The sequence below is a fragment of the Lipophrys pholis genome, assembly GCF_963383615.2.
Source record: "Lipophrys pholis genome assembly, chromosome: 1".
Taxonomy (NCBI): Eukaryota; Metazoa; Chordata; class Actinopteri; order Blenniiformes; family Blenniidae; genus Lipophrys; species Lipophrys pholis.
Window position 1 is genome coordinate 55,006,599 of NC_137635.1, and position 27,649 is coordinate 55,034,247.

Genomic DNA, 27,649 nt, shown 5'->3' on the forward strand with positions numbered 1-27,649 from the left:
GGCTGAGCGCGTGTCACACGGCCGCTAGAGTTCTCCCTCCCCGCGGCTCCGTCTGTGTTTACCTCCCAGCCCCGTGTGGCGAGCTGGACACCGACCACCGTCCGCGGCCGAGGGACACGGATGTGAGCTGCCCGGATCCCCCTGCAGCTGTGAGGCCACCGAGGCGGAGGTAGGAGGCGGGAGGTGGAGGTGTCTTTACCCCGGGTGAGAGCGCTGCCGCTCGGCTAACCGTCGCGCTCTGTCCCGTGATGGAGGACGGTGAACATGGCGCCCTCCAAAACAAACGGAGCGGCTGCTCGTTAGCCGAGCGCGCTCCGCCGGTTTTTCTCACGTTAAGCCCGCCGCCCCGGCAGCCCCAGGTGCCTGAAACCGGACGTTATGACGGTAAAGCCCGTCCTGGTCCGCTGACATGTCGACTGGTTGATCCGCTAACCAGCGCTCGTTAGCTGCGTAACACCGCAATCGCTCCGCTTCAATATTACCGCCACAGCGGCACGTTAATCCACCAAAACATCTCCTCGCCACCACGGCGGGTCCAATAGAACACTTTGCTGACGATATTCGGTGGAAACGGAGCAACAATGGATCCATTTAAAGTGAAAACGGAGGCTCGGTGTTGACAGGCTGCAGCTTAGCATTAGCGGCTACATGGAGCTCGTTGCTGCCCCGTGGCCTTCTCCGCTCGCGCTTTGTTATTCAACATTAAACCCGTTCCAGGGGCTTTAGGGGTAAATATAGTATTTATTGCTGTGTTTTGTGTCTGTGTGTGTGTTTAGCAGCTGGCTGGGCGTCACTACCAGCCTGCTGCTGGAGGCTGGTAGCGGCTAACGGAGAGTAGCACCGCGGTAATGTCTGACAGACGGACCGGCGCTCGGTTCGAAGGGTTTTCATTAAAATCGAAGGGTTTGATCGTTTATTCGGTGTGGAGGTGAGGATGAGCAGCTGTCCGGGTGTGTAAGGAGGAGCTGTCCCCGTGTGCGAGCAGCACCGAGCGGGTTCTTTTGTTTACTCAGACAGCCAGACACCCGGCTCCTCCTCACCAGGGCTCCGGCGGGGGGAACCGGGGTGCGCGGCGGCCCCGGTGAGCCGCTGTCCTCCGGTCACCGTGCGGCTGTGAGGGTCCTCCGGGGACCGGGGACAGAGGAAAGGAGGGTGGCCGTCCTGTTCCCCTGGTACAGGTGGCTTTCATTCACACCTACTACCCGAGTAGAGCTGGGCGGTTCCTGAACCACTCGTTCAATGAGTCGACTCTTCGAATCGTGGTTCGCGAGTCGTTTGACTCCCCAGACTGACCGATAGAAAGTACACACAGTCTTGGTTAAGTCCGCGTTAACGTGAAAACACGGTGTTTTAGCATTATTATTATTTTTTCTGTTTCAGAATGGTTTTGCGTTCTGAAAATTATGTTTGTTTCCATGGTAACGACAGAAACGCTGAAAGCAATGTTGTTTTTATGTTCTAAAAAAGTATTTGCATGGACACAGAACTGCGATTTAAACATTGAAGCTCAACAAACTTTCTTTGTGTTTAGTTATTACCATCTTCTTCCATATTCTGGTCAGCTCTAATTGCGCAACAACTTACTGGTCAAATCCAACAATATTTGTTAAGATGATTCCTTTTATTGCTGTTTCAGAGCAACGTTTTAGCTCCATATCTTAAAAATAGAAGGCCATAAATTAACGGAAGAAAAAGTCCTCGTCTTATTCAGTCTGCAAGGTTTCTCATCCCAAGTGATTATTGGCCCACAAAGGTTAAATATGATATTATTTTAAGCTGTTGATGCTGTGATTGCAGATATTTAGTGTTTTATCAGTAGTTATTCAATAGAGGAATGTTCTGCATTCACAAATGTTTCTGTGGATTTTTTTGGCCTCAAATCTGCAGCGTATGTGTCATTTCTGAAAGTAAAGAACTGCAACGAGCAAACACTGATATGTTATCACAGATTTGTGTTGTTATAACAAAAGAAAACTCCACACTGTGATGGAACTATACTCACAGCCTGGAGGACCATACGAACACTGCTCATCAAATCTTCACTGTGCTGGGTCACACCAGATTCCGATGAACCGTTAGTAATGCTATTAAGGTGACTATAAAGTCAAAGATAAAAAACAAACAAACTATGTGGGGGTGTCTGGTCCAGGAAGACCAAAAATAATCCCAGTTTATAATATAATAACGTCTACAAACATGCTTGTATCATCCATGTTTCCCAAAAACTCTGTTTGGTCCTACGTCGGAAAAAAAGTAATCCCTCCATCTCCTCCCTCTTCTCCGTTCCCGGGTGGTGGGGGTGTCAGTCTGAGCACCGTCACCCTGATCACATAGCACCATTAAGAACCTTCCTGCAGGTGGAGAGCCCACAGGAAGGTGGTGCCCGGTGTGGGGCATGAACCCTCTACCTTGAGGTTGAGACTCTCATGCTCTACCAGCTGAGCTCGCCGGGGCTCTATTTAAAAAAAACAATCTGGATCTTGGAAATGAACCTTCTACATCTCTCTCCTGTCAATCACCTTTTAAAACACAAAGCTCTGCTGGTGCAGTCGACGTGTTAAAAGAAGGTAAAATGCAGCATCGGTCACTTTCAAAAGATCCAAACTGAGTGATTCATGTGAGCTCAGCACTAAAACCACCATCAGATTTTATCTGCAGCAATCTCAAGTACACACTCTGAAAGAGTTTACCTGAAGAGATGACAAAGAAAGCCTGAGTCAGACCTTGAGAGGAAGATGAAACACTGACACTTGGTTTGAGTGGGGTTTGTCTGATCTGAAGTTTCTCTTGTAAACCACAGCTCATACTCCACTACGGAAAGTGTGAAGATGAACATCCTTTCCTCCTCGACCACATACTGCACCGAAGCCAAGCCTCTTCCCCCATATTAAAACACTTTAAATATTATTACGCTTAGCTTTTGGCTGCCATTTGTGAAAGTGACATCTTAAGTTTCACGGATGGCTGAGAGGAGGACTGCATGAAATTGGATATGAATTACTAAAAGATATTTGGGGAAGGCCGCCTAAAGAGCAGGAGCAGCATCAATCAGGACACTTTCGGGGTTTACGCTTTTGGATCTGCTTTAATTTGTCAGCTCCGGCCGTTTAGAACTGAGGGGAAGGGTTGATCAGCCTCCACCATCGACAACAAGAGGGGATACTGCAGGTTTCTACTCCATTAGAGGACACACACACACACACACACACACACACACACACACACACACACACACACACACACACACACACACACACACACACACACACACACGCACACACCCCTTTGGATAATTAGTATGTGTTTGGATTGTGCAAAGACAAATCGCTAGGAAGGAGCACAACATGCAGACGGCAGTGAAAAAGGCCGAACATTGACGAGGAGTGTCGGAGCAGAGTGCTGACCGCTGCTACGCTCTAGATGTGCAGTTAAAATGATGGATGTTGGCCCCCGATCCAAATATCTAACATATAGTGCGAGTCATCACGGAAACTCTCATTGTCCGCGCACGTTAAAAGTGGATTTATGGTATAAAAATGAGATGAAGTTGTGTGTTTCAAAACTGTTTGTCCTCTCTTAGACTGGTGTGTATGAAACTCTGCTGGATTTAAGTGAACGTGTCCACAAGCATCCCGACGTGTCTGTAGGAACCGTGATCTCTTCTATGTCGTCTCCTGCTGCTGTAAGACGACTCGCAAATATAATGTGGAGACGAAATCAACCTTATAGAGTGGAGACTTTTTACTGTTTTACAGATTAAAGACCCGTTTACACCACAATGTTTCAAGTGAAAATGCTAAATTTTTGCCTTTTCATTTCAAAAAAGTTTCACTTTTAGATGGTAACATTCTGAAAATGATGTAGTTCTCATGTTGAGCCACTAGTGGGTGCTATTGGTGATTTTAGTACTGAAAGCACACACACACAGCAGAGAACAATGAGCTCTAAACATTAACACTGGGAGAACACGGACATTCTAGTGGACAGACCATCAAGCTGGATTGTTATTACGGTGACTGTCAAAATAAAAGTATGAAGTTGGATTGTTATTACGGTGACTGTCTGTGAGCGGGTGTCATAAAACTCTGGGAGAAATGTTCTGATTGTCCGTCTACTGAGCGCGTGCACAACACCTCCCGTCGTGGTGCGTGTGGCGTAGCCGTGGTCCTGCTGTCAGTAAGGAGACGCCCTGAGCGTTTTCACAAAGTCTTGTTATCCCTCCGTTTCCACAGCGATGAATTCAATGCGTTTTCGAAAAGTTCCACCCCGGGAGCCGTTTTCCAAAGTTGTGTTTTTCGGTGGCTCCGAGCATCGTTGTGTTAGCGGACACACAAAATGCAAGGAAGGGGCTCTGAGCTGCTCCCTGAGCTGCTCTCTGAGCTGCTCCCTGAGCTGCTCCCTGAGCTGCTCCCTGAGCTGCTCCCTGAGCTGCTCTCTGAGCTGCTCTCTGAGGCGTTGACTGAACACGTCTGTGTTCCTGTGCTGGGTGTAAAGCCTCCGTGTTCGTCGTCAGGCTACATCAAACTGCTGACACACGGAGGAGCGTTTGAAAGCAGCATCACTTCAGATGTGGTGTCAAACTGCTTGTGTTGAAGGAAGCTCTGATGTGTCACCTCTTTAAAAGGTTAAAAACAATAACCTGACATTGGAGACGCTGTGTGTCTGATGCTGCCGTTACACGAGTTTAAGACTCATTTTACAAACTCTTCAGTTCAGAATTATATCAGAGGAAACGAATTGGCGCCTTGTGAACGCAGACCGTGGAGGGCGTGGCCGGAATGTTCAGTTCAGGAGTTACTTGGAGGTTTAGACGGTTCCAGTTCACATCATTCTCCTCGCTTGAAACGGACCTGTCGCCTTCTGTAAAACCTTTTATCAGCAGTTTGGATTGGATGTCGATAACACCAAGTAAATGAAGTTCTTAGTGAAGTTACTGCCAACGTCTAAAGAGTCTGGATGCTAAAGATGCTTGAGCAGCTGATTCCCAGTTGAAAAGGTGACTTCTTGAAGACGCGTCTCCTTTTTGTCTCAATCCTGAGATTTAGAATGTGTTCAGGAACAACTGGGAAGTGGGAAAGTTCCCATTTCCCACTGTGAAAAACACATCTGAAGGCATTCAAACTGGGAAACAAACTTCAGATCAAAACAACACGTTGATGTTATTTGTTTGGAGATCGGTCAGTAGATCAACATGATGGTCTTAGAGCGCCCTCTGTTGGATCGCAAGGAAATGACCTCACATTATCTGAAGCACCTATAGAGACATTTCTGACAGGTATTTACAGCTCAAACATGTCTGTCTGAGTCAGTGTTCAATAAAACCAACCAAAGACCAATGTAATAAACAAATTTTAAGCTCCTGATACAAATCACTTTGCTTTTCCAACCGTTTTCTGTTCCGTCCTTCAAGGAGTCTTGGATGATGCATGTTTGCGTCTTCAGTCGACACCTGAATCACTCCCCGCAGCCTTTCCTTGGTTATTGGTTTTTATTCAGATTGCGTAATGCACTCCCCACAGCCTGAATATTTAGGACAAAGTGTTAGCTCATTGAGTGTCACGTGGCTGAAGCCCATGTTGTGGTTTTTAAAGGTTTCACATGGGATTATGCTGCTCATGCGCAGTCTGTAGCTGCACATCCCTGCTGAGCGTCTTGTGCTGTGAAGCTATGCAATCATCTGTGAGGGGAAAACATCAGGCTCCCGTAAACGTGTGTTTCCCTGCCGTCTCCATGATTAGCGAGTTTAATATCAGCAGGGCATAAAGAGATGGCTTAATCTCAGTAGATGAGTCATTTGTAAGAGGGAGGGGCTGTCTCTTGACATCGAACATCAAGCTTTATCAATTGTTTATCTGCTCTGCTGCAGATAAACGAATGGCAACCTGCTACGTCTGACTTTAGTAATTAGCAGCAGAGATATTCCTGGTGACTTATTTCTCTGTCTGCTAAACAAAAATGGTAAAGCGCTTTCCGTGGAGCGTACTCAGATTGAACAATTTTCTGTTGTAGCCTTTAATCACAAAGCATATCAGATTTGAACCCTAACCCACAAGTACGAGGCTCTTTGGTCCTTTCAGTAGTATAGTAATCCTGCACTGTGTATTCAACCTCATAGTATTCAGTTAAACCCTCTGCATGAGGACAGTCTGCCGGCAATGTCACTTTTTCATTTTCATTTCCAAAAAAGTCTCGTGCAGACAGTAAAGTTTGCTCATGCTCGTAATCCCAACAATCAGGAAAGTTAGAAACATTAAAACTGCTGCAGTTTGCATGCCAGGCCACTAGTTGGTGTAAAACACCATATGATGTAAATTTGCCAGCTCCTTTTTAAAAAGTCTGTCTTCCTGGTGTCGCTCCACTCGGTGCCTGTGTGCAGATGATGGTCTGTTAAATGGCAGGAAATGTCGACTTTGTTGGTGAAGAGCTCTTAAATTCTCACTAACACTCTGAATCCTCCGTTGTCTTTGTAAAAAATACTCCAGTGAGCAGGAACACTATCGACTGCAACTGCAGTTTGTGCATGTACTGCGTTTCAGAAAGGTCTTAAGACAGACGGGAGCATTTTGAAAAGGTTTCTCTAGAAAACTGCTACTTTTACACACACACACACACACACACACACACACACACACACACACACACACACACACACACACACACACACACACACACACACACACACACCTTTATGTGAACTAACAGAATAAAACACGATGAAATGTCTCAGTATTCCGTTGAGAACGTCGTCAGGGTTTTAAAAAGATTTTGTGAGGTTGTAATGGGAGTTTACAGCGTCTCAGGGTGAGCGACGCCGCAGTAGTTTGAGCGTAGCTGCGAAGTGTGTTTGTTCACGGCTCCAGAGGAGCGATTATAGTCGCAGGTGTTTAATCGTGGGAATCGTTGAGTGGTAGAGCTGCTTCTTTGAAAACCGCCTCAGCTTCAGAGGATGTTTCTATCCATCTCGCCGTGAGCTGATCGCTGTGTCTTCTCTGCTTCCCACAGTTAAGATGAATAAGGAAGTTATGTCACGCGTGATGAAGAAGAGGCAGGCGGACCCGAAGGTGGTCCAGTGTGTGTGGGCGTCCATCGAGGTCATTCGCAACCAGAAACAAATCGCAAACATGGACCGAATCTCCAAGTAAGTTCACCCTGCTGATGACGTGGCTGTGTGAGACGATGCTGACAGCTTTTGTTTTTTTAATTCTATTTGAAAAAGCTCTGCAGGGTCCCTCCTCTGGCCACTGCTCGGTGTTTCAGAGGATTCAGAGCAGCTCAGTTCAGACTTGAGGGGAGGAATCGGCCTCACACACTGGAAGTGGCTCTGTGTCGACGTGTCCTGTGTCTGCTTTGTTGACCACAGTTTGCTGAGCTTTTGGAAAATACCTTGAGTACCCAGAAGAACTCTCAGATTTTAAAAATATGTTTAGGCCATCTGCTGGTAATCTGATTAATTCATGAAGTGACTTGTTGTGCGACTGGTATTTGATTAGTTACTTAAGGAATTGATAGTTGGAATCCTTTTGTTAATTTCAGAGTCTCTAGTTGTAGATCACATCAATGTGGTCTGGTCTTCTCTGGACTTTGTGCGTCTGAGTTCTGCTCTGTTGCCACCAGGTCTGTTGTAATATTTTAAAAAGTACACCACCATCTACTATCAACAGGATCTCCTGCAGCAGGGCTCCAGGTGATTGGCCAAACCTGTAGAACCGGAACACACAGAGCACCAAGCATCCTCTACTACTCTTCAGTCTTTGTCCATAGATTAAACGTTCATATTGCGACGACCACGATACATTTGCAAAGTTTAGGGGCGTACAGCGGTCTGCAACCAAAACTTATTTAACCCTTTGAAACGAGAATACCTGCAAACTTCAGGTATTTTATAACCACTTTACCATATAAACCTTTTTTTTGTGTCATTTCAGCTGCTTTTCTGCTGGTTTATCTGTTTAACTGATTTTAGCTGTTCTTTAACAATTGTAGCTGCTTAAGCTAATATAAAGGCCCTTTTACACGACAACAAATTACAGTGAAAACAAAAAACTTTGGTTGCACTTTGGCTGTCAGTCAGTGGAGCTCGGAGCCACTGAAAGTGCAAGTTTTAGGAAATGGCCTCCAAGAAGAACTTTCTGAAAACGCTCAGGCTCTGTTGTCATGTTGGTGGCTGAAACACTGGTCCCGGTCCCGGTCCCGGTCCCGGTCGTAACCAGTAGTTCTGCACATGCTCAGTAGAGCCAATCAGAACAAAATTTCCTCCGTGGTGACATTACTCCCAGTTTATATTCTCCTGGGACTCGGTACTTTTATTGTGACAGTCACCGTAGTAACAATCCAACCTGGTAGTTTTTGTGTGTGTGTGTGTGTGTGTGTGTGTGTGTGTGTGTGTGTGTGTGTGTGTGTGTGTGTGTGTGTGTGTGTGTGTGTGTGTGTGTGTGTGTGTGTGTGTGTGTGTGTGTGTGTGTGTGTGTGTGTGTGTGTGTGTGTGTGTGTGTGTGTGTGTGTGTGTGTGTGTGTGTGTGTGTGTGTGTGTGTGTGTGTGTGTGTGTGAGCTTTCAGTACTAACACTAACAACAGCACCAACTAGTGGACATGCTAACTACATCTTTTTCACAACATTATTGTTTAAACATAAACTTTTCTGAAATAAAAACGTTGCGTTTTCACCTGAAACGTTGTCGTGTAAACGAGGCGTGAGAGTCATTGGACTCGACAGTAAACAAGATGGATCGTCTGTGGGCTGTAGTTTTTTTTCCAGTCACTCTGGTGTCTGCAGGAAGCGTGCTCGGAGCCTGTTGGGGAGTTGTGTGCAGGCGTTAATGGTTTGTTGGCGGCGGCTGCACAGGCTGTTTCTCTCTCCAGGCCCTGCCAGACAGAAATCAGTCCTTTAGATTGGCATCTGTTAAATTCTGCCGCTCTCCAGCTCCTCCTTACTCATTGTCTGCCCGCCGTGAAGTCGGCCTCCCTCCCGTGAGCCGGGCGGCTGATCCGCGGCAGGTCATCCTCTCCAAGCTTTTAGCCGCGGCGGTTTTTCTCCGCCTGCAGCAGTCTGGCTTTGTGAGTGCTGTAAATTGACAGCAGATCATTGGCGGCAGGCCTCGCCGATCAGCCGGCGGATGGAACGCAGACTTAATGAAACACTTGGCACATCTCTTTTCAGCAAGTTGGCGAGCACCTTGGGAGCTGGCCGCTCGCCAAAATGAATGCCGGCGGCGAGCGGCTGTTGTCATGGCAACAGCAAGCAGTGGCATGTAACGGATAGCGCCGGCTCTCGCCTGTGGTCCCTCTGCAGCTCGATTCACCAGAGCGGCTCTGTGGATAAAAGGTGGAGACGGAGGCTGATGGTTAACTTCTGGCTGCTGCAGCCTCACCAAGCCAATCTTCATAAAACCAACCACTCACTCATTCATAAGGCGGATCACTAATTTACTAGAAGATGTGAAACGGTTGAGCAAGTCAGGTATTTTTTTTTGGTAATTGTCAAAAACCAAAAAAGAAACTGAAAGCAAACATTGACATATATCCATTCATTGATTTGTTATTATTATTTGTTGGATGGTTGAACCTTCTTTTGTCCTTCAAAACAGCAATAATTCATGGACTCGGATTGAACAAAGTTCTGAAACCTTCCTCAAGACTTTGGTCCATATTGACATGACGATGATAATAAACATTGGTTGAACATGCATAATGTGGATCTTGCAGTTTTGAACTAGTTTGAGGTGGTTTGATCTCTGTGAGCTGGAAGTCTCCGTCAGAAGATGGTCCACTGGTCACGAGGGAATGGAGATCCTCAGGTAGACTGTGGAGTTTCATCCTGCTCAGTTGATGTGACGAAGAATGAAATCTCCTCCCCTGAACCGTGGGCAGCAGGCAGGATGGATCCTAGCTGTCAGGGTGTTTACACCAGGTTCTCCAGAAATGGAGTCTCCTCGGACCTTCTCTGCCCCAGTTCTGGTGGTCTAGTGTGACCTGTAGACCCAGTTTCCTGCAGGAACACGAAGTGTTGTCTTCATCAGCTGTTGGAGAAGCTCTCGGAGGTTCTTCTGCACACTGCAGTGTGGAACCAGGTCGTTCTACAGCGGGTCTGTCGGTTCTCTGCTGCTCGCTGGAGATTTTCTGTTTCTCTGCATTGGAGATGTTCGATCGTGAACCACGTTTCTTCATCATTCTCATGCTCTCTTAGAACCTCAGCAGCTCGTCTTCATCATGTCTACGTGCAGAAACACACTGTTTGCATCAGTGACTTTTAAAGCAGGAAACGGCGGGTCTGTGTGTGAAGTGTGTCGGTTTGTTTTGCGATTCCAGTTTTGTGCCGATAAAGTAACACGTAGACTGAGATGGTTTTAGTAATTGAATCCAGGTGTTGCAGCTCCGCTTCCATCTGCACTGATTAAAGCTCAACGTTTGGAGGATAAACCGTTATCGGGCAAATCTGTTTGTTTGTCACACAGAAAATTAAATGTTCCCACTCCCTCAAACGTGAGTTGAAATGCAGCGTTTGTTTGTCTGGTAGAAGTACCGACGGAGCACGAGCAGACGACACGCAGTGGAGACTAGAGCCAGAGGGAGCGATTATTTTAAGCGCTGCTGCAGCTGGAAAGGCGATAGTGGTGGGAACGGAAGCTATGAATAGAAGAGGCGTCCTCCTGAATTTACGGCTTTTAGCCTGATCGGCGTGTGAGAGCTCCCCTGGTCGACACAACACACTCCTGCTTCCGTCTGATGGTCTGGAGGCGTCGTGACCTTGTTCATTGGCTCACTGTCCGTCGGCTGCAGGACTCAAACTCGCTCTCATTTCAATCCAGCCACACAGTTAGAAACTGTGGAGGAGGAAGTGGATAGTCTCTGCTTTTAATCCCGTTTGGACGTTTACATATCTCACACTGATTAGCATGTACACAGAGAAATTTCTATCATTTCTTGATAGAAACACGTATGAAAACAAACCTCAAACAAGCAACTTTCTTTCAAAGAATGAAGCAAAATAAAACAACTCAATTACAAATGAGTAAATATAGAAAAAAGAAGAATTAAATCAGATTGACTAATAGAGTTTCCACCGTCAACAACAAAACAGAGTCCACAGCGTTTCCAGAAAGTTCCTCCTTAGGAGACATTTTCCAAAAAATTGTGTTTCCAGTTGCCCTGAGCACCGTTGTCGTGTGAACGGACCCCAAAACACAACAAACACTTTGTGTTTTTCACTTGAACCGTCGCCGGGGAGTCTGTCTTCTGCAGTATTTATATTCTGCACGTTGTTATCAGGAAAAATGTCCTGCTGCACTTTTCATTTTTCTTCTTTTGGTCAGATAAAGATGACCAAGAAACTCAGGAACGTCTTTGCAGATAAATTCAGCCCAAACTGGAGCTTTCACACATTGACCTGTGTGGATTGACCGCTCCCATCGTGTGTGTGTGTGTGTGTGTGTGTGTGCAGGTACCTGAGCAGAGTGTTTGGCATGCACCCCAAGGAGACGGCCCGACAGCTGAGCCTCGCCGTGAAGGACGGCCTGGTGGTGGAGACCCTGACGGTGGGCTGCAAGGGCTCCAAGGCCGGCATCGAGCAGGAGGGCTACTGGCTGCCCGGGGACGAGATGGTGAGCGCCGCACACACACACACACACACACACACACACACACACACACACACACACACACACACACACACACACACACACACACACACACACACACACACACACACACACACACACACACACACACACTTAAGAATAAAATCTCATCGTATTCATACTGTGAGCAAGGTTTTTGAGAAATAACAAACAGTTGCAGCAGGAAGGTCATCCAGCTTCAAAGTCCACAAAGCAGTCTGTAGTGACTCCATGTAGCTGAACACACACTTTACTACATGCACACACACACATACAAACACAAGCGCACGTCATGTTTCTACAGCAGCCTCCCATATTTTCTAAACGGTACCGTTACAAAGAATTCTGTCTTTAATGAGTAAAGTCAAAAAACAGATTCTATTATCTAACAATCCTACAATAGATGCAAATGTCATTATCCATTAATTTACCAGGAGCTGAGACTTTCTGGTTCTCATCACTCATGTGTCAGGTTGCTCGATAGTGTGAATACATCACGCATACTTTGCCAAGCAGGATGAAATTCAGGTATAATTAGTTTCCTGCACCTATAAATCATGCAGCCGGGCGTTAAACAGCCTCTGTCTCGTCCTGCCCGGAGGATTCTGTCCTGCTCTGCTGTTTTGATTAGTGAGCATCAGTTCAGTGCAGCCATGTTTTATTATAGTTAATGTGTTCACACTGTGGAGAGCGGTCCGCTGGTTGGAGGTTAGATGTTTGCATCGCAGGTTTGCTGTTATGACTCCAGAGCAGGAGGAGAATCAGAGGAGCGGTGGAGCAAAGCATGCTGGGAATGTTTGTTTTCTGTGTGTGGGGGTCAAAGAGTCTCTGAGGACATGACAGTGGTGTCCCGAGGAACTCGCTTTCCCAGCGGGACTTTTAAACACTCCTCTCTGAATCACTTGCAATCACAGGACCCAAAAGCCGAGGGAAGCAAGGTAAGGGCTGCATCATTTCTCCTTCCAGTCCAAGGTTTGTTCTTCATTTCGATTCCCCTCATTCTCCCACCACCTCCTCCTCTCAACTAACTTCATTCTGTGAGAAATCGGTTCTGCTACATGCAGCGCGTTCAGGGACTCGAGTGAAACTTTTTGAACAGAAAACTACAAGCAGGATGATTGGTTAAAGAAGAGATTGAATTAAATCTGTGGAAGTGAAACAGTCTTCTTGCTCTGTGTCGGGGAGTCGAACTGAGGCAGTTTGGTCTGAATCAGACCTGAATAGGGCCGGACAAGAATCTATTTAATCCATTAATCCAATTTGTAGCTAAAAAAGATTTTTATTTTCCAAATTCAAATGTTTTCCCTCTCAGTTTTTTAGGATTTGTCCTGTTCCGTTCTACCATTCCTCCCTTGTGTGTTTCTGGAGTTGCATTTAGCTTAAACCTGGTTAAAGCTTGAACTTGTTGAATGACGGAGCCTCATTTACTTTTTATTTTGGGATTGTTTGTATGCATTTTAACTCTGAGGACAATCGCTGCAATGAAGTTGCACTTTTGACAATATATCTGAAGTCTGTAGTCATTTTTAAGTTCATTGAGAAAAATAGAAGAAAATGAAATCGAAACTCCAATTTTTCTTCGTCGATTAGTTTTTTCCAGGCCAGATTGCCAGCCCAAGACCTGAATAATATTAAGTACATTTATTTTTTAAAGTGCTTAAGAAAAGTGCACGTTAGGAACAGCAGTTACTCTCATTGAGAATGTGCAGTTTGTCTTCTTACAGTCCTCATGGACCGAACGCACTGCAGGGCCATGTTCAGCCTGCGGGCCTTATGTTTGACTCCCCTGCTCCGAGCAATGACCCGTGACTGAGTGATGTCCTGAGAGGGATTCATCCACTTTCCGTATGCAAGCTCCACAAAGCTTCATGAAAGTCCGCCGCCGCGCTGCGTCTGCGTGGCCAAACTCCCCGATCTGGGTGACGCCTGCGCCCGCTACTCGTCTGCAGGTGTGCCGTTGCTTGTTCCAGTCAGTCTCACCAGGTCCAGCTCAGAGCTGCTCCCTCAGCATTCAGACGCCGCCACTCAAAAACCTCAACGTTAACTTACGATCTGACCGTATGGATCCCCTTTAACCTGAGATGACGAGCAACGCTAGCATAGCCGCAGGCCGGTAGCGAGCTGTGTGAGTGTGTAGTGCGAGTTCTCCTCCGAGCAACTTCTGTCTGGCATGCTGACTTCCTGTTTCCTCTTCTCTCTGTCGTTTCTAATTGATGAGTTAGCTCTGTCTGTCTGTCTGTCTGTCTGTCTGTCTGTCTGTCTGTCTGTCTGTCTGTCTGTCTGTCTGTCTGTCTGTCTGTCTGTCTGTCTGTCTGTGTGTGTGTGTGTGTGTGTGCGTGCGTGCGTGCGTGCGTGCGTGCGTGCGTGCGTGCGTGCGTGCGTGCGTGCGTGCGTGCGTGCGTGCGCGCGCGTGGTTAGTAAAGCTGCAGGTTCCTGCAGGTCAGCAGTCACTGTGAGACGCTGGCTGCTCGGAGGCCGGTCCTCAGGTCCTCCGGTCCTCAGGTCCTCCGGTCCTCAGGTCCTCCGGTCCTCTGGTCCTCAGGTCCTCCGGTCCTCCGCGGCGGCCTGGATTGAAGCCAGCTGGCCTGCCTCGTGTCTTTTTGAGTTCACCTCAGACACATTAACTCCTCCAACCCATAACTGATAACCGCAGCCCGCATAACTTCCAGAAATAGCAACTTGTTTGTGAAAACAAGTTTCTCGGCACGACTCGGCCGGACTGGGTTCAATCCAGGTTTCTACAAACTGTTGTTATCTGTGAGTTTAAAGTTTGGTGGTTGGTTTAATCCGGCCTCTGCACTGCTGATGATGCATGATACTGAACACACTCCACACTGGAAAACAAGGTTGAAACACTAATTCATTAACCCGATGTCATGACATGTCTCTGAATACCTTAGAACTCATTTTAGAATTCCACCATTCATTTTCTACTTTGTTGATGTTCTTGAAAAGATCTGAGATGATTTATAATGACGTCCTCATTTAGATTATTTTGCGCCACAAAAGAATCAGAAGTGCAGAAAGACACAGCAAAGCAAGTGTCAACATCGTTTAAACTAAAGTTAATAATTCAAATTGAAAGGTAAGACCACAGTAGGAATCAGTCTGGTTATTTAGAGGCACGGCCTCGTCCCATCACTGTTTCATGGAGGTAAAAAGTCCTGGAAAGAAAATTCATGGTAAATAAACTACATCAACAGATTGTGTACAGATGCATTTAAAAAAAAAAAATAAATCCTTAAAAATTTAATTGAACCCTTCTGTCAGTTTTTCAAGCTTATATTTTAATTGTAATAGTTACTTCCTTCTAGTTAAAGATTCTTTTTTAAGTATTGTAATATTGTGACCTAATTAGCTAAAACAAAACATGAAAGTTTCAGATATTTCAGTTTGTGTTTTAAAAGTCAGAAACAGAAAAGTGACATGTCTGGACAGTACACTGTATTTTTTAAACTGTATGTCGCACGTTTTTGTTGTTCTTTGTACTCGTGTGACATATTTTTAAAAGTTCTTTATATATCAGAATATATGGGCCGTACCATGTCGGGCCTCTAGATGTCACTGTATCACAACAGAATGCTTGATTATAGACGACGCAGTCACATCTGCTCATGGAAAATAAATGTTCTTTTACACAAGAGAAACTAAATGTTTCTTCCTATCATATAATTTCTAATATCAGCGACTTATGGTCCAGAACGTACGGCACTTGGTTCCACACTTGCTGTACTCTTCTGCTTTTAAAGAAATGTTGTTAATGTTTGAGCAGAATCCCTTTACTTTTGCTGAATGCACTAATTATAATTAAACAGTGGAGGGATGAACTCTTTCAGGATTTGGCTGCAGAACATAGTGAAAACAAGACTTTTTAAAGCCTTTAGCTGCAGCGCAGAGGAAGATCTGGTGTGATTGGAGGTGGACTGGATGAAGCGTCTGTGTGTTTGTTGTTGTGGATGAAGCTGAAGCAGCAGAAGCTGGTTTAGTGTCGTTCCATTAGAACCGCTGCTGCCGGGCTCTCTGACGGAGCTGTTAACCCAGTGAGGAGGACAGCTAAAGGAAGCCAGACCTCCGGCTGCCTCACATCTTCCTCCACAGCGTCCAAACCTCGGCCTCTGTTGGCAGCGTTCAGTCAGGGCACATTTCTCCCCCGAAGCAGAGATTTATTTCTCAGCTGTGAAAGAACTCTGTGTATTGAATCTTTTTTAGATGTGAGTTTTAGTTTCAGTAGAGTGCCTGCACTCATGTTTCCGTCAAGGCGGCACGACATCAGGAAAACACACAATGATTATGTTGAATGTTGCAATGAAGATATTTCATGAGGTAAAGAAATATTACTGAAGTATTTGAGCTCGACGTCATCCTGCTTTAGAGTCATACCTTTGAAGTAACATTGCCTTTCTTGCTCCGGCTCCTATTGACCGCTAATTTATTTATTTTTTAACTTGTATCACACGTGATGGCCCAAACACCAACACTAGACACAGAAGGGGGATCAAACCCACAATCTTTTGACTGTAAACTTGTTATCTATTAAAAACTAGAGCAGCCGTCTTTCAGAGTAGTGAGATTGGATGTGAAACCGAAATGACTTAAGTGTTTGAAGATGGTCCGTGTGGCAATGATTTTCACAAACACGGCGTTCGATTGTTCCTCCGACGGTTCGACCTCCTCGCCATGTCGCTGTCGTCAACGTCCTTCTGCTCCTTAAAGAACTCCGCTCTTCTTCTTGGTATCTGACCAGTACGTCGATATAAAGTGGGCGCCCTCTGGTGGATTGATAGTCAAGCAAAGGAAGTGCAGAAGGATTGAAGTTTACAGTCTGACATCTTGGATCTGTTTCTGTGGGCGGAGCATAAATACAATTCATCTGTATTACTTTATTTATTTTAAATCAACAGTGTTTATTTTTTTTTAAATTGACGGAGTAAATCCGGAGTTATCCTGGAGGATTCCTCAGTCGAGTCGGTCTTTAGTGATATTTACACTCATTCTTGTGTAATTCTTTTCTCTGGGCTCTGCTGCCCAGCCTGAAAGCTGCAGCACTGTAATCATATCCATGGCCTCACGTCCATCCTCAGGGCATGCCACAGACACGTGTCCTTCGCCGCTCGTCTTCCATCAGTCCACAGCGGTGAAGTGGCTCGCAGCAGAACAAGTATTTGTGTGTGAAGAATCCTCTGAGGAACGTCTGGATGGATTTTCAGACCATATTCACTCCTCCATAGGCTGTAATATAAAATCTTCCCATCACTGGAGGACATACAAAACTTATGTTTTCCACATTGAACTGTGGTGAATGAGTGAATGTTCAGAAACATTAAAATCCAGGATCTTTAAATGATCCCCTTTTCTACCAAACACTTGAATAAAGTGAGCTGGAGCTGATGGCAGACAGCCTTTTACACTTTACAGACACCAAATACCCAACAGGCACCTTTTAAACTATCAGCTGCTACTTCTAGTAAACTTTGTGACCCCCCCCCCCCCCCCCAAAATAAATTGTTTAATGCAGAACTGGCAGAAAATCAACCTACAAAAACTGATGGCATCAAATCGCCTGACTTTTATTTTTTGAGGTAAAATAAATTTTAATATTGGACTAAACTAAGAAACGCAACAAAACCCTTCATCAGTCAATCGTCTAGGATCAGATCACTTTGCGTCACTTTCTCTTTATTTCAAAAAGGTTAAAGTGAACGGATTGTTTATGTATCTGGTCAAATGAAGTGTTTTCTTACTGAGCGATCAGAGCTTCACTCCTTCCGAGTCGGTCTGGACTCATTTCACTCCTAAACCTCCTATAGATTCATAATAACCTGAGCCAGTTTCCCCCACATAGTTTACCATTATATTCTCATTTCATTCACATTGTTGAACAGACTTCAATCAGAATCAGATTCTCATTCCAAGCTGCACCTCCTCCAGCTCAGGCCCAACATGACTAACCTGGACAGAGAATAACTGAAGAACGAGTCTGAAGTCTTTTCAGTCACGACTGCTGCTCTTTCCTCCTGAGCGAGTCCAGACGGTGAGTGGGTGGAGTTGGAGTCCTGACAGGCGGATGAGTAGGTGAATGAGCAGCTCTTCCATCCCGTCTGCCCCCCCCCCCCCCCCTCCTCCTCCAACCTCTTCATGAAAATACATCTCTTCCACAGCCGCAACGTTAAAGAATGAAGTAAAGCAGCCGGTACATTTTCTTTACTTTCTTTGAAGGAAACGTTCCATGAGCTACAAAATATTTGGATTCAAAGACAAAACACAACGGTGGTTTTATTGTGATAGTACAGAATAAAACTTCCTCAATATTTAATACATGCCAAGGAAATTGAACAAAGACCAGCAGTCCTCAAATGCTGAATATCGTCCAAACGAAGGCGTCCGACAACCGGACAGGAACATCGAGCAGCTCGTTTATACCGGAACCATTTCAAGTGAAAACGCAAAACTTTGGTTGCGTTTTGTTTGTCTGATTACACAACTTCTGAAACAAAAAGGCAGAGTACTCCCTTGAAACGTCGTGAAAACGAGGAAGTAGTAAATAGTAACTATACCAGTTTTACTTGTAATCTTAATACCTGGTGCCGCCGGACGGATTTGACCTGCAGCTGGCTGATTTTAGCAGAAGGGTTTCTCTGTGAGGATGGAAGGAAGAAGTAATCAGATTACACCATGTGGTTGAATGACAGGACTTCCTGTTCCCAAAATATATGAAATTAATTATAATTTTATAGAAAATACAGCAGTTTTTTACTCTTTATTCATTTTCTTGTTTATTTAGAGAAAACGTGTGTGTGTGTGTGTGTGTGTGTGTGTGTGTGTGTGTGTGTGTGTGTGTGTGTGTGTGTGTGTGTGTGTGTGTGTGTGTGTGTGTGTGTGTGTGTGTGTGTGTGTGTGTGTGTGTGTGTGTGTGTGTGTGTGTGTGTGTGTGTGTGTGTGTTTTGTCATGATACGTCACAAAGGCTTTGTGTGTTAATAGCAATTTTTTGTAATTTTTTTATACTTTTACTCTAAAGTAGTTGGTTTTGTACTTTAACGGCTCTTCATCTGTACTTCTACATGAGTAAAGAGCATTTCCACTCTTCTCACTCTGATTATGTGTCACACAGATCGTTGTTATATCACCTCTGTTTCCTGAGACAAAACATTTAGGACAATAAGTGGCTGATGATAGATATTTAAAAGAGACAGAAGAATGAGACTGAAGCTGGAAGTAGAATGTAGATGCTTCTGGAGGGTGTAGATACCTCAGGAGGGTGTAGATACTTCAGGAGGGAGGGTGTAGATACCTCAGGAGGGTGTAGATTCTTAAGGAGGATGTAGATGCCTCAGGAGGGAGGGTGTAGATTCTTCAGGAGGGTGTAGATTCTTCAGGAGGATGTAGATTCTTAAGGAGGATGTAGATACCTCAGGAGAGAGGGTGTAGATTCTTCAGGAGGATGTAGATACCTCAGGAGGGTGTAGATTCTTAAGGAGGATGTAGATACCTCAGGAGAGAGGGTGTAGATTCTTAAGGAGGATGTAGATACCTCAGGAGAGAGGGTGTAGATTCTTCAGGAGGGTGTAGATTCTTCAGGAGGATGTAGATTCTTCAGGAGGGTGTAGATTCTTCAGGAGGATGTAGATTCTTCAGGAGGGTGTAGATTCTTCAGGAGGATGTAGATTCTTCAGGAGGATGTAGATTCTTCAGGAGGGAGGTTGTAGATGCTTCAGGAGGGTGGGTGTAGATTCTTCAGGATGGAGGGTGTAGATTCTTCAGGAGGGTGTAGATTCTTCAGGAGGGTGTAGATTCTTCAGGGTGGAGGGTGTAGATTCTTCAGGAGGGTGTAGATTCTTCACGGGGGTGTCCTCCCCTGCTGCTGCTGCTGAGTGGTGCGGCGGGTTGGAGGGGGGGGGTCACCCAAACTTGTGCTCTGCTGTGTGTCCGAGCAGGACTGGGAGGCCGAGAGCCACGACTGGTACTGCTTCGAGTGCCACCTGCCCGGCGACGTGCTCGCCTGCGACAACTGCTTCCGGGTGTATCACCTCAAGTGTCTGTCGGAGGAGGTCCGGCCCCGAGACGGGGGCTCCCACTGGCAGTGTCTGGTCTGCAGGGTGGGTCACATACCAAAAGATAAATCAGGAGACAGGAGTTGCCTGGTGTTGGCGATACAGCTTTAATATTAAAGAATAGAACTCCTGCAGGGAAATGTGACTATGTCCTGCAGTTGTTCACGTTGTTGCTGTTTCTACCAACCCGAGCAACCATACAGTCTGTTAAACTCTCTTCAGATTCATTCTGATTGGTCAGTCGTCTCCACCCGGCTCTGATGTGATGCTGTGTGGTTCACACTGACGAGGCGTACTGAGGCTTAAACTCTTTTTCTTTTCTCTTCTTTATCAGGGAAGTAAAAAGAAGAATCTCAACAAACAGGAAATGTGTAAATATCTGCGCTTCATCGTCCAGCGGATGAAGGAGAGGGTAAGAACCCCAAATCTCTGTTAACGTTCAGAAAACTGCTCACATCTGTTTTCTGTAGCGCCCCCTCAGGTTGGTCACGGTACTTCAGATGGCCTGTTTTTTTTTTTCATTACAAACTTTTACAGCTTTAACTAAAAGCTTTATTTATCCTCTCAGACTGTGTATTTTAAAAGTAGTAACTCCTTCCATCTTAAAATTGACACCCCCACCCCCACCCCCACCCCCACCCCCGCCCCCGCCCCCGCCCCCTCGACGGTGAAGTGGTGTTAAATCCCCGTCACCTTTCCTGTCTCCTCCTTCTTCCCATCGCTCCTTCTTTAAGGGGCATTCAATCTCATCATGTTACCCCACATGATCCCCAACACACACACACACCCCTCTCTATGAAATTATATTAAATGCCCCCCCCACCCCCCCAGGCGGTGGACCTGAACAAGAAAGGCAAAGACACTAAACATCCCATGTACAAGAGGCTGATCCACACGGCTCTGGACGTCTCCAACATCCAGGAGGTGACTGACTCACTCCTCTACACTCCTCCTCAATACTCCTCCTCTACACTCCTCCTCTACATCCCTCCTCTATACTCCTCCTCTACACTCCTCCTCTCACCTCCTCCTCTACACTCCTCCTCTACATCCCTCCTCTATACTCCTCCTCTACACTCCTCCTCTCACCTCCTCCTCTACACTCCTCCTCTACGCTCCTCCTCTACACTCCTCCTCTACACTCCTCCTCTCACCTCCTCCTCTACACTCCTCCTCTACACTCCTCCTCAATACTCCTCCTCTACACTCCTCCTCTACACTCCTCCTCTACGCTCCTCCTCAATACTCCTCCTCTACACTCCTCTACACTCCTCCTCTACACTCCTCCTCTACGCTCCTCCTCTATACTCCTCCTCTACACTCCTCCTCTCACCTCCTCCTCTACACTCCTCTACGCTCCTCCTCAATACTCCTCCTCTACACTCCTCTACACTCCTCCTCAATACTCCTCCTCTACACTCCTCCTCCACACTCCTCCTCAATACTCCTCCTCTACACTCCTCTACACTCCTCCTCTACACTCCTCCTCTACACTCCTCCTCTACATCCCTCCTCTATACTCCTCCTCTACACTCCTCCTCTCACCTCCTCCTCTACACTCCTCCTCTGCACTCCTCCTCTACACTCCTCCTCTCACCTCCTCCTCTACACTCCTCCTCTACACTCCTCCTCCATACTCCTCCTCTGCACTCCTCCTCTATACTCCTCCTCTACACTCCTCTATACTCCTTCTCTATACCCCTCTACACTCCTCCTCTCACCTCCTCCTCTATACTCCTCCTCTGCACTCCTCTATACTCCTCCTCTACACTCCTCCTCTATACTCCTCCTCTCACCTCCTCCTCTATACTTCTTCTCTATACTCCTCTGCACTCCTCTACACTCCTCTATACTCCTCCTCTATACTCCTCTCTTACATCCCTCTTCTGCTCCTCCGTCTGTTTCCTAACATAAGTCAGCTGCATTAGAAATGTACCAAATAACGTGTGTGTGTGTGTGTGTGTGTGTGTGTGTGTGTGTGTGTGTGTGTGTGTGTGTGTGTGTGTGTGTGTGTGTGTGTGTGTGTGTGTGTGTGTGTGTGTGTGTGTGTGTGTGTGTGTGTGTGTGTGTGTGTGTGTGTGTGTGTGTGTGTGTGTGTGTGTGTGTGTGTGTGTGTGTGTGTGTGTGTGTGTGTGTGTGTGTGTGTGTGTGTGTGTGTGTGTGTGTAGAACCTGTCTGAAGGAAAGTATAAAAGCTTCGAGGAGTTCAAAGCCGACGCCCAGCTGATCGTTCACAACACGGCCATCTTGTACGGAGGTGAGCGTTCACAGTGAAACTCTGCTTGTTTCTGCTGCTCGTTAAACTGAAAACGTTTTAAAAAGAAAGAAAACTTCAACACGGTGAACATTTCATCACAATCTGAGTCGCTTCAGCTCATCAACCTCCACATCGAAGGAGAATCTGAAAGATAAATTATTAATTAAAGTTTGTTTGTTTGTTTGTTTGTTCCAGTGCACAGCGACCAGGCTGAGATCGCTCGGTTACTCTTCAGTGACACGTGCCACGAGGTGAAAATACTTTCCTCTCATTTAAACTAACAAGTTTATTAAAAAGAATAAAAATCTGATCTTATTTCCTACTTTTCATTCCAGACAAATTAAAAAAAAAAATTATTTTTTGATTTGATCCAGTTTTTTAATCTAAATTTAATTCAATTTGTTTTAATATTGTTTAATATAAACAAGGTTTTTTTACTCTCAGAATTTTTGTATATATTTTTTTAACTTTCTCGACTTCATAAATCGGTTTTTTACTTTGACATGTTTAACTTCTCTTTCTCCCTCCTTCTCATCCCTCCTCTCATCCCTCCTCCTCTCATCCCTCCTCCTCCATCCCTCCTTCTCTCATCCCTTCTCATCCCTCCTCCTCCATCCCTCCTTCTCTCCCTCCTCCTCATCCCTCCTCCGTCCCTCCTCCTCCCATTCCTCCTCCTCCATCCCTCCTCCTCCATCCCTCCTTCTCTCATCCCTCCTCCATCCCTCCTCCTCCATCCCTCCTTCTCTCATCCCTCCTCCATCCCTCCTTCTCTCCCTCCTCCTCCATCCCTCCTTCTCTCATCACTCCTCCATCCCTCCTTCTCCCTCCTTCTCTCATCCCTCCTCCATCCCTCCTTTCCTCATCCCTCCTCCATCCCTCCTCCTCCCCTCCCTCCTCCTCATCCCTTCTTCTCTCCCTCCTCCTCATCCCTCCTTCTCTCCCTCCTCCTCATCCTTCTTCTCTCCCTCCTCATCCCTCCTTCTCTCCCTCCTCCTCATCCCTCCTTCTCTCATCCCTCCTTCTCTCCCTCCTCCATCCCTCCTCCATCCCTCCTTCTCTCATCCCTCCTTCTCTCCCTCCTCCATCCCTCCTCCTCCATCCCTCCTCCTCCTCCCCTCCTCCTCATCCCTTCTTCTCTCGCCGGTCCAGTTGAACGAGTTGTTGCTGTGTAAGAACTGTTTCTATCTGTCCAACGCTCGACCCGACAACTGGTTCTGTTATCCCTGCGTGAGTTTGTCTACACTTCTTTTCCTCATCCCTCCTTCTTCACCTCAGATTCTAACGGCAGTGATGCATCATGCGAGTCAGTGCACATATTACAGGCCAAAGTAATCACATTACAGTCATGAAGTACAGACTAACACAACATTGTGTTAAACACCATAAATATAAACACATTTCTACACAACAGGTTTTTAAAACAGGCTGAGCCATGAAAGATCTGGACACGTTTTTAAAAGATTTTAATCTGAATATAGATTTTCTCCTCTTTATAGAAAATCCAAAAAGGAGGTATTAAATGTTCCCATGAGAATCCAAACTGTAACTGAACAATGAATAGAAAGCTGATTGTTTGTCCTGATGGGTGTTTGTGTTGCAGAGTCCCAGTCACGACCTGGTCTGGGCCAAAATGAAAGGCTTCGGTTACTGGCCGGCCAAAGTGCTGCAGCGGGAGGACAACCAGGTGGACGTACGCTTCTTCGGACACCAGCACCAGAGGTCAGAGGGGCTGGAAATGACCGCTGCTCCACAGAATGAACCCGGGAGACTGACAGTGTGTGTCTCGGTCCTGTAGGGCCTGGATCCCCGCAGACAACATCCAGGACATCAAGGTGAGCGTCCAGCAGCTGCAGGTGAAGCGCAGCAGCGGCTGGAAGAAGGCCTGCGAGGAGCTGGAGGTGTACCAGCGCTTCCTGAAGGAGGGGCGCTTCTGGAAAACAAAGATGGAGGAGAGCAGCCCGCCGCAGAGCCAGACCCCGAGGCAGCAGGAGGAAGAGGAGGAGGAGGAAGAGGAGGAAGAGGAGGGCAGCACCAGGACGGAGCGGCTGGAGCGGACAGAGGAGGCGGAGTCCAGCATCTCCTCCACCAGCAACGAGCAGGTCCGGCAGGTGAGTTGGCCGCACCGACTCTCATCACCTAAACATCTGAGCTCTTCTACTGCGCCACCTGGTGGCGTTTCTGAAGAACAGTCAATATTACCACCCTTCATCCTGGAGCCTCCGTCTCCAGCTGGGTGATTCCTGCAGCAGTAAACGTTCTGGTCTCTTTCAGCTGAAGAGCAGCCTGGAGCCCAAAGCCAAGAAGAGCCGCCGGTCTCAGGCGGTCGAGCCCAAAGAGGAAGTCAGCGTAAGTTCATCAGCCTTCACACTGACGCACACTCGCTCCACACGAGCCGTGGTTAATCCCAGCCGCTCGCAGGACCCCGAGCCGGAGATGGAGGCGGTCAGCTCCAGCCAGGAGATCCCGGTGTCGTCGGCGCCGCAGCAGCCCGAGAAGCTGTCGGTGTCCACGCAGACCAAGAAGGCCGGCGGCGGCTCGCCGCGCACGCTGCACCGCGGCACGCAGACCAGCAGCGACGGCGCCTGTCAGAACATGTGCCACGAGAAGTACACCAAGGTCTTCAACGACGTCAAGGAGATGATGAAGGCCGACAACAAGCGCGAGACGGAGCGAGTCGTCCGGGAAGCCCTGGAGAAGGTGCGTCACATCAGCTGTTAGCTGTTAGCTGTTAGCACGCCGACGCTTCACCTCCTGAAGGATTTAAAGCTTCTCTGTGTGTGTGTGTGTGTGTGTGTGTGTGTGTGTGTGTGTGTGTGTGTGCAGCTGCGGGCGGAGATGGAGGAGGAGAAGCGTCAGGCCGTCAGTAAGGCGGTGTCCGGAGCTCAGGCGGAGATGGAGAGGAAGTGTAAGCAGGTGAAGGAGAAGTGTAAGGAGGAGCTGGTGGAGGAGGTGAAGAAGCTGGTGGCTCAACACAAGCAGCTGATCTCTCAGACCAAGAAGAAGCAGTGGGTGAGTCCCGGCACTGCAAACACCTGATGATGATGATGAGGATGATGATGATGATGATGATGATGATATAACTTAATGAGGGACGGACAGAATCCAGTTTTTAAATAAAGTCACAACTTCAATTATTTTTCTTTAGTTGACAATGAATCATAATTCAGCAGCGTTCCTGCTGGTCAATAGAACGGTTCTTCAGGAACGAGAGAAAAAACAGAAACAAGAAAATAAACGTTGAGATGCAGCTAAAGGTAGCAGCAGTTAGCAGCTAAAGGTAGCAGCAGTTAGCAGCTAAAGGTAGCAGCAGTTAGCAGCTAAAGGTAGCAGCAGTGAGCAGCTAAAGGTAGCAGCAGTGAGCAGCTAAAGGTAGCAGCAGTGAGCAGCTAAAGGTAGCAGCAGTGAGCAGCTAAAGGTAGCAGCAGTGAGCAGCTAAAGGTAGCAGCAGTGAGCAGCTAAAGGTAGCAGCAGCGAGCAGCTAAAGGTAGCAGCAGCTAGCAGCTAAAGGTAGCAGCAGCTAGCAGCTAAAGGTAGCAGCAGCTAGCAGCTAAAGGTAGCAGCAGCGAGCAGCTAAAGGTAGCAGCAGTGAGCAGCTAATGTAAGCAGCAGTGAGCAGCTAAAGGTAGCAGCAGCTAGCAGCTAAAGGTAGCAGCAGTTATCAGCTAAAGGTAGCAACAGTTAGCAGCTAAAGGTAGCAGCAGCTAAAGGTAGCAGCAGCTAGCAGCTAAAGGTAGCAACAGTTAGCAGCTAAAGGTAGCAGCAGTGAGCAGCTAATGGTAGCAGCAGTTAGCAGCTAAAGGTAACAGCAGTGAACAGCTAAAGGTAGCAACAGTTAGCAGCTAAAGGTAGCAGCACTGAACAACTAAAGGTAGCAGCAGTGAACAGCTAAAGGTAGCAGCAGCTAGCAGCTAAAGGTAGCAGCAGCTAGCAGCTGAAGGTTGCAGCAGTTAGCAGCTAAAGGTAGTAGCAGTTAGCAGCTAAAGGTAGCAGCAGCTAGCAGCTAAAGGTAGCAGCAGCGAGCAGCTAAAGGTAGCAACAGTTAGCAGCTAAAGGTAGCAGCACTGAACAGCTAAAGGTAGCAGCACTGAACAGCTAAAGGTAGCAACAGTTAGCAGCTAAAGGTAGCAGCTAAAGGTAGCCGCATGCTGTTGGACCAGAATGCTGCAGATCTTTATCATCTGGTGAATTTAGTTTTGTTGTTGATTGTTTGATGTGTGTGTGTGTGTGTGTGTGTGTGTGTGTGTGTGTGTGTGTGTGTGTGTGTGTGTGTGTGTGTGTGTGTGTGTGTGTGTGTGTGTGTGTGTGTGTGTGTGTGTGTGTGTGTGTGTGTGTGTGTGTGTGTGTGTGTGCGTGTGTGTGCGCAGTGTTATAACTGTGAGGAGGAGGCCATGTACCACTGCTGCTGGAACACCTCGTACTGCTCCATCAAGTGTCAGCAGGAGCACTGGCACGCCGACCACAAACGAACCTGCCGCAGGAAGAGATGAGCAAGCCCCGCCCCCTCCCAAAGCCCCTCCCACCGCCTGTCAGTCAATGTCCACACACACACACACACACACACACACTCTCCCACTTCTTTACTCTCCTTCCTACAGACTTTGTGGAACTCGTGTTTTTCTGACCGTTTTGTTTTTATTATTTAACTTTTCCCGTCGTGTCGTTTCTCTAAATGATGGACAGACGCTTCCAGGACGAGTCTCCAGACGTCCTCGTCTTCTGTTTTTATCTGTTCCTTTCCTGAAGTGGAGAATCTGTTATTTAAGACTCAACACAAAAACATTTTAACGTCTGTTTTTAAAGAAATCCTTGTTTTATTATCAAATCTTTGTTTAAACTTCAGATTTTAACAGGAAGTCGTTCTGCTCTTCTTTCTTTTATTTTATACACAAAACCAACATTGATTTCCTGTTTTATTTTGGCGGCACTTTTTCTTTGTTGTAAATGATTTCTACCTAAATTCTTCTTCCTCCCCGTCGAGTGATTCTGGGAACAGGGTGTCAGTCGTCATGGAAACGGAGAGTTAGTTGATGACTTGTTTTCCTCCTCCAGTCGGACGTTCACAGGAAGAGTCGGCCTCCTTTTGAAAAGTTTTCCCGACTCGTCACATTTTCTTCCCTCGACAGTTCGATGGTTAAAACATCGATGAGAAGACTTCTCTCTCTCTCTCTCTCTCTCTCTCTCTCTCTCTCTCTCTCTCTCTCTCTCTCTCTCTCTCTCTCTCTCTCTCTCTCTCTCTCTCTCTCTCTCTCTCTCTCTCTCTCTCTCTCTCTCTCTCTCTCTCTCTCTCTCTCTCTCTGCGAAGAAGACTTTTTCTTTTCCTGCCGACTGAAGAGTTTCTGTTTGGGTCCGAGGGATTCACGTCCGTGGTGATCAATCAGTGATCAGCTGGTATCGATCGGTGATCAGTGTCTGTTCATCTTCATCCATCTTCATCTGGTTCTTTCCTTCATTCTTCACAGTGAAACAATAATGGAAAAAATAGACTGAGGGATTATGCAAACGTTCATCTTTTCTACAATGACTTCCTCTTCCTCCTCTTCTTCCTCCTCCTCTTCCTCCTCTTCTTCCTCTTCCTCTTCTTCTTCCTCTTCCTCTTCTTCCTCCTCTTCCTTCCTCAACCTCATCTCCCCTCTTTCCCCTCCTCCTCTTCCTCTCTCTTTCCCCTCCTCCTCTTCCTCCTCTTCTTCCTCTTCCTCTTCTTCTTCCTCTTCCTCTTCTTCCTCCTCTTCCTT

General features: G+C 46.7%; 1 protein-coding gene across 4 annotated transcripts; it reads left to right on the forward strand.

Annotated features, from left to right (window-relative positions):
* zmynd11 (zinc finger, MYND-type containing 11) lies at positions 1 to 26,768 on the forward strand. Of its 4 annotated transcripts, none has more exons than XM_080472598.1 (16): positions 1 to 169; positions 7,003 to 7,138; positions 11,438 to 11,597; positions 12,527 to 12,550; positions 19,545 to 19,706; positions 19,996 to 20,073; positions 20,493 to 20,585; positions 21,830 to 21,917; positions 22,113 to 22,168; positions 23,067 to 23,144; positions 23,518 to 23,636; positions 23,713 to 24,025; positions 24,189 to 24,263; positions 24,336 to 24,614; positions 24,741 to 24,926; positions 26,282 to 26,768. In XM_080472598.1, the coding sequence occupies exons 2-16, from the start codon at positions 7,008 to 7,010 to the stop codon at positions 26,402 to 26,404; spliced, it is 1,965 nt and encodes a 654-aa protein (XP_080328724.1). In that variant the 5' UTR covers positions 1 to 169; positions 7,003 to 7,007; the 3' UTR covers positions 26,405 to 26,768. The 4 variants fall into 4 exon arrangements, with proteins under 4 accessions (XP_080328724.1, XP_080328725.1, XP_080328723.1 ...); XM_080472597.1 differs by having other exon boundaries at positions 80 to 169; positions 23,713 to 24,016; positions 26,282 to 26,535; XM_080472599.1 differs by lacking the exon at positions 7,003 to 7,138 and having other exon boundaries at positions 24 to 169.
* Positions 26,769 to 27,649: the final 881 nt, after the last annotated feature.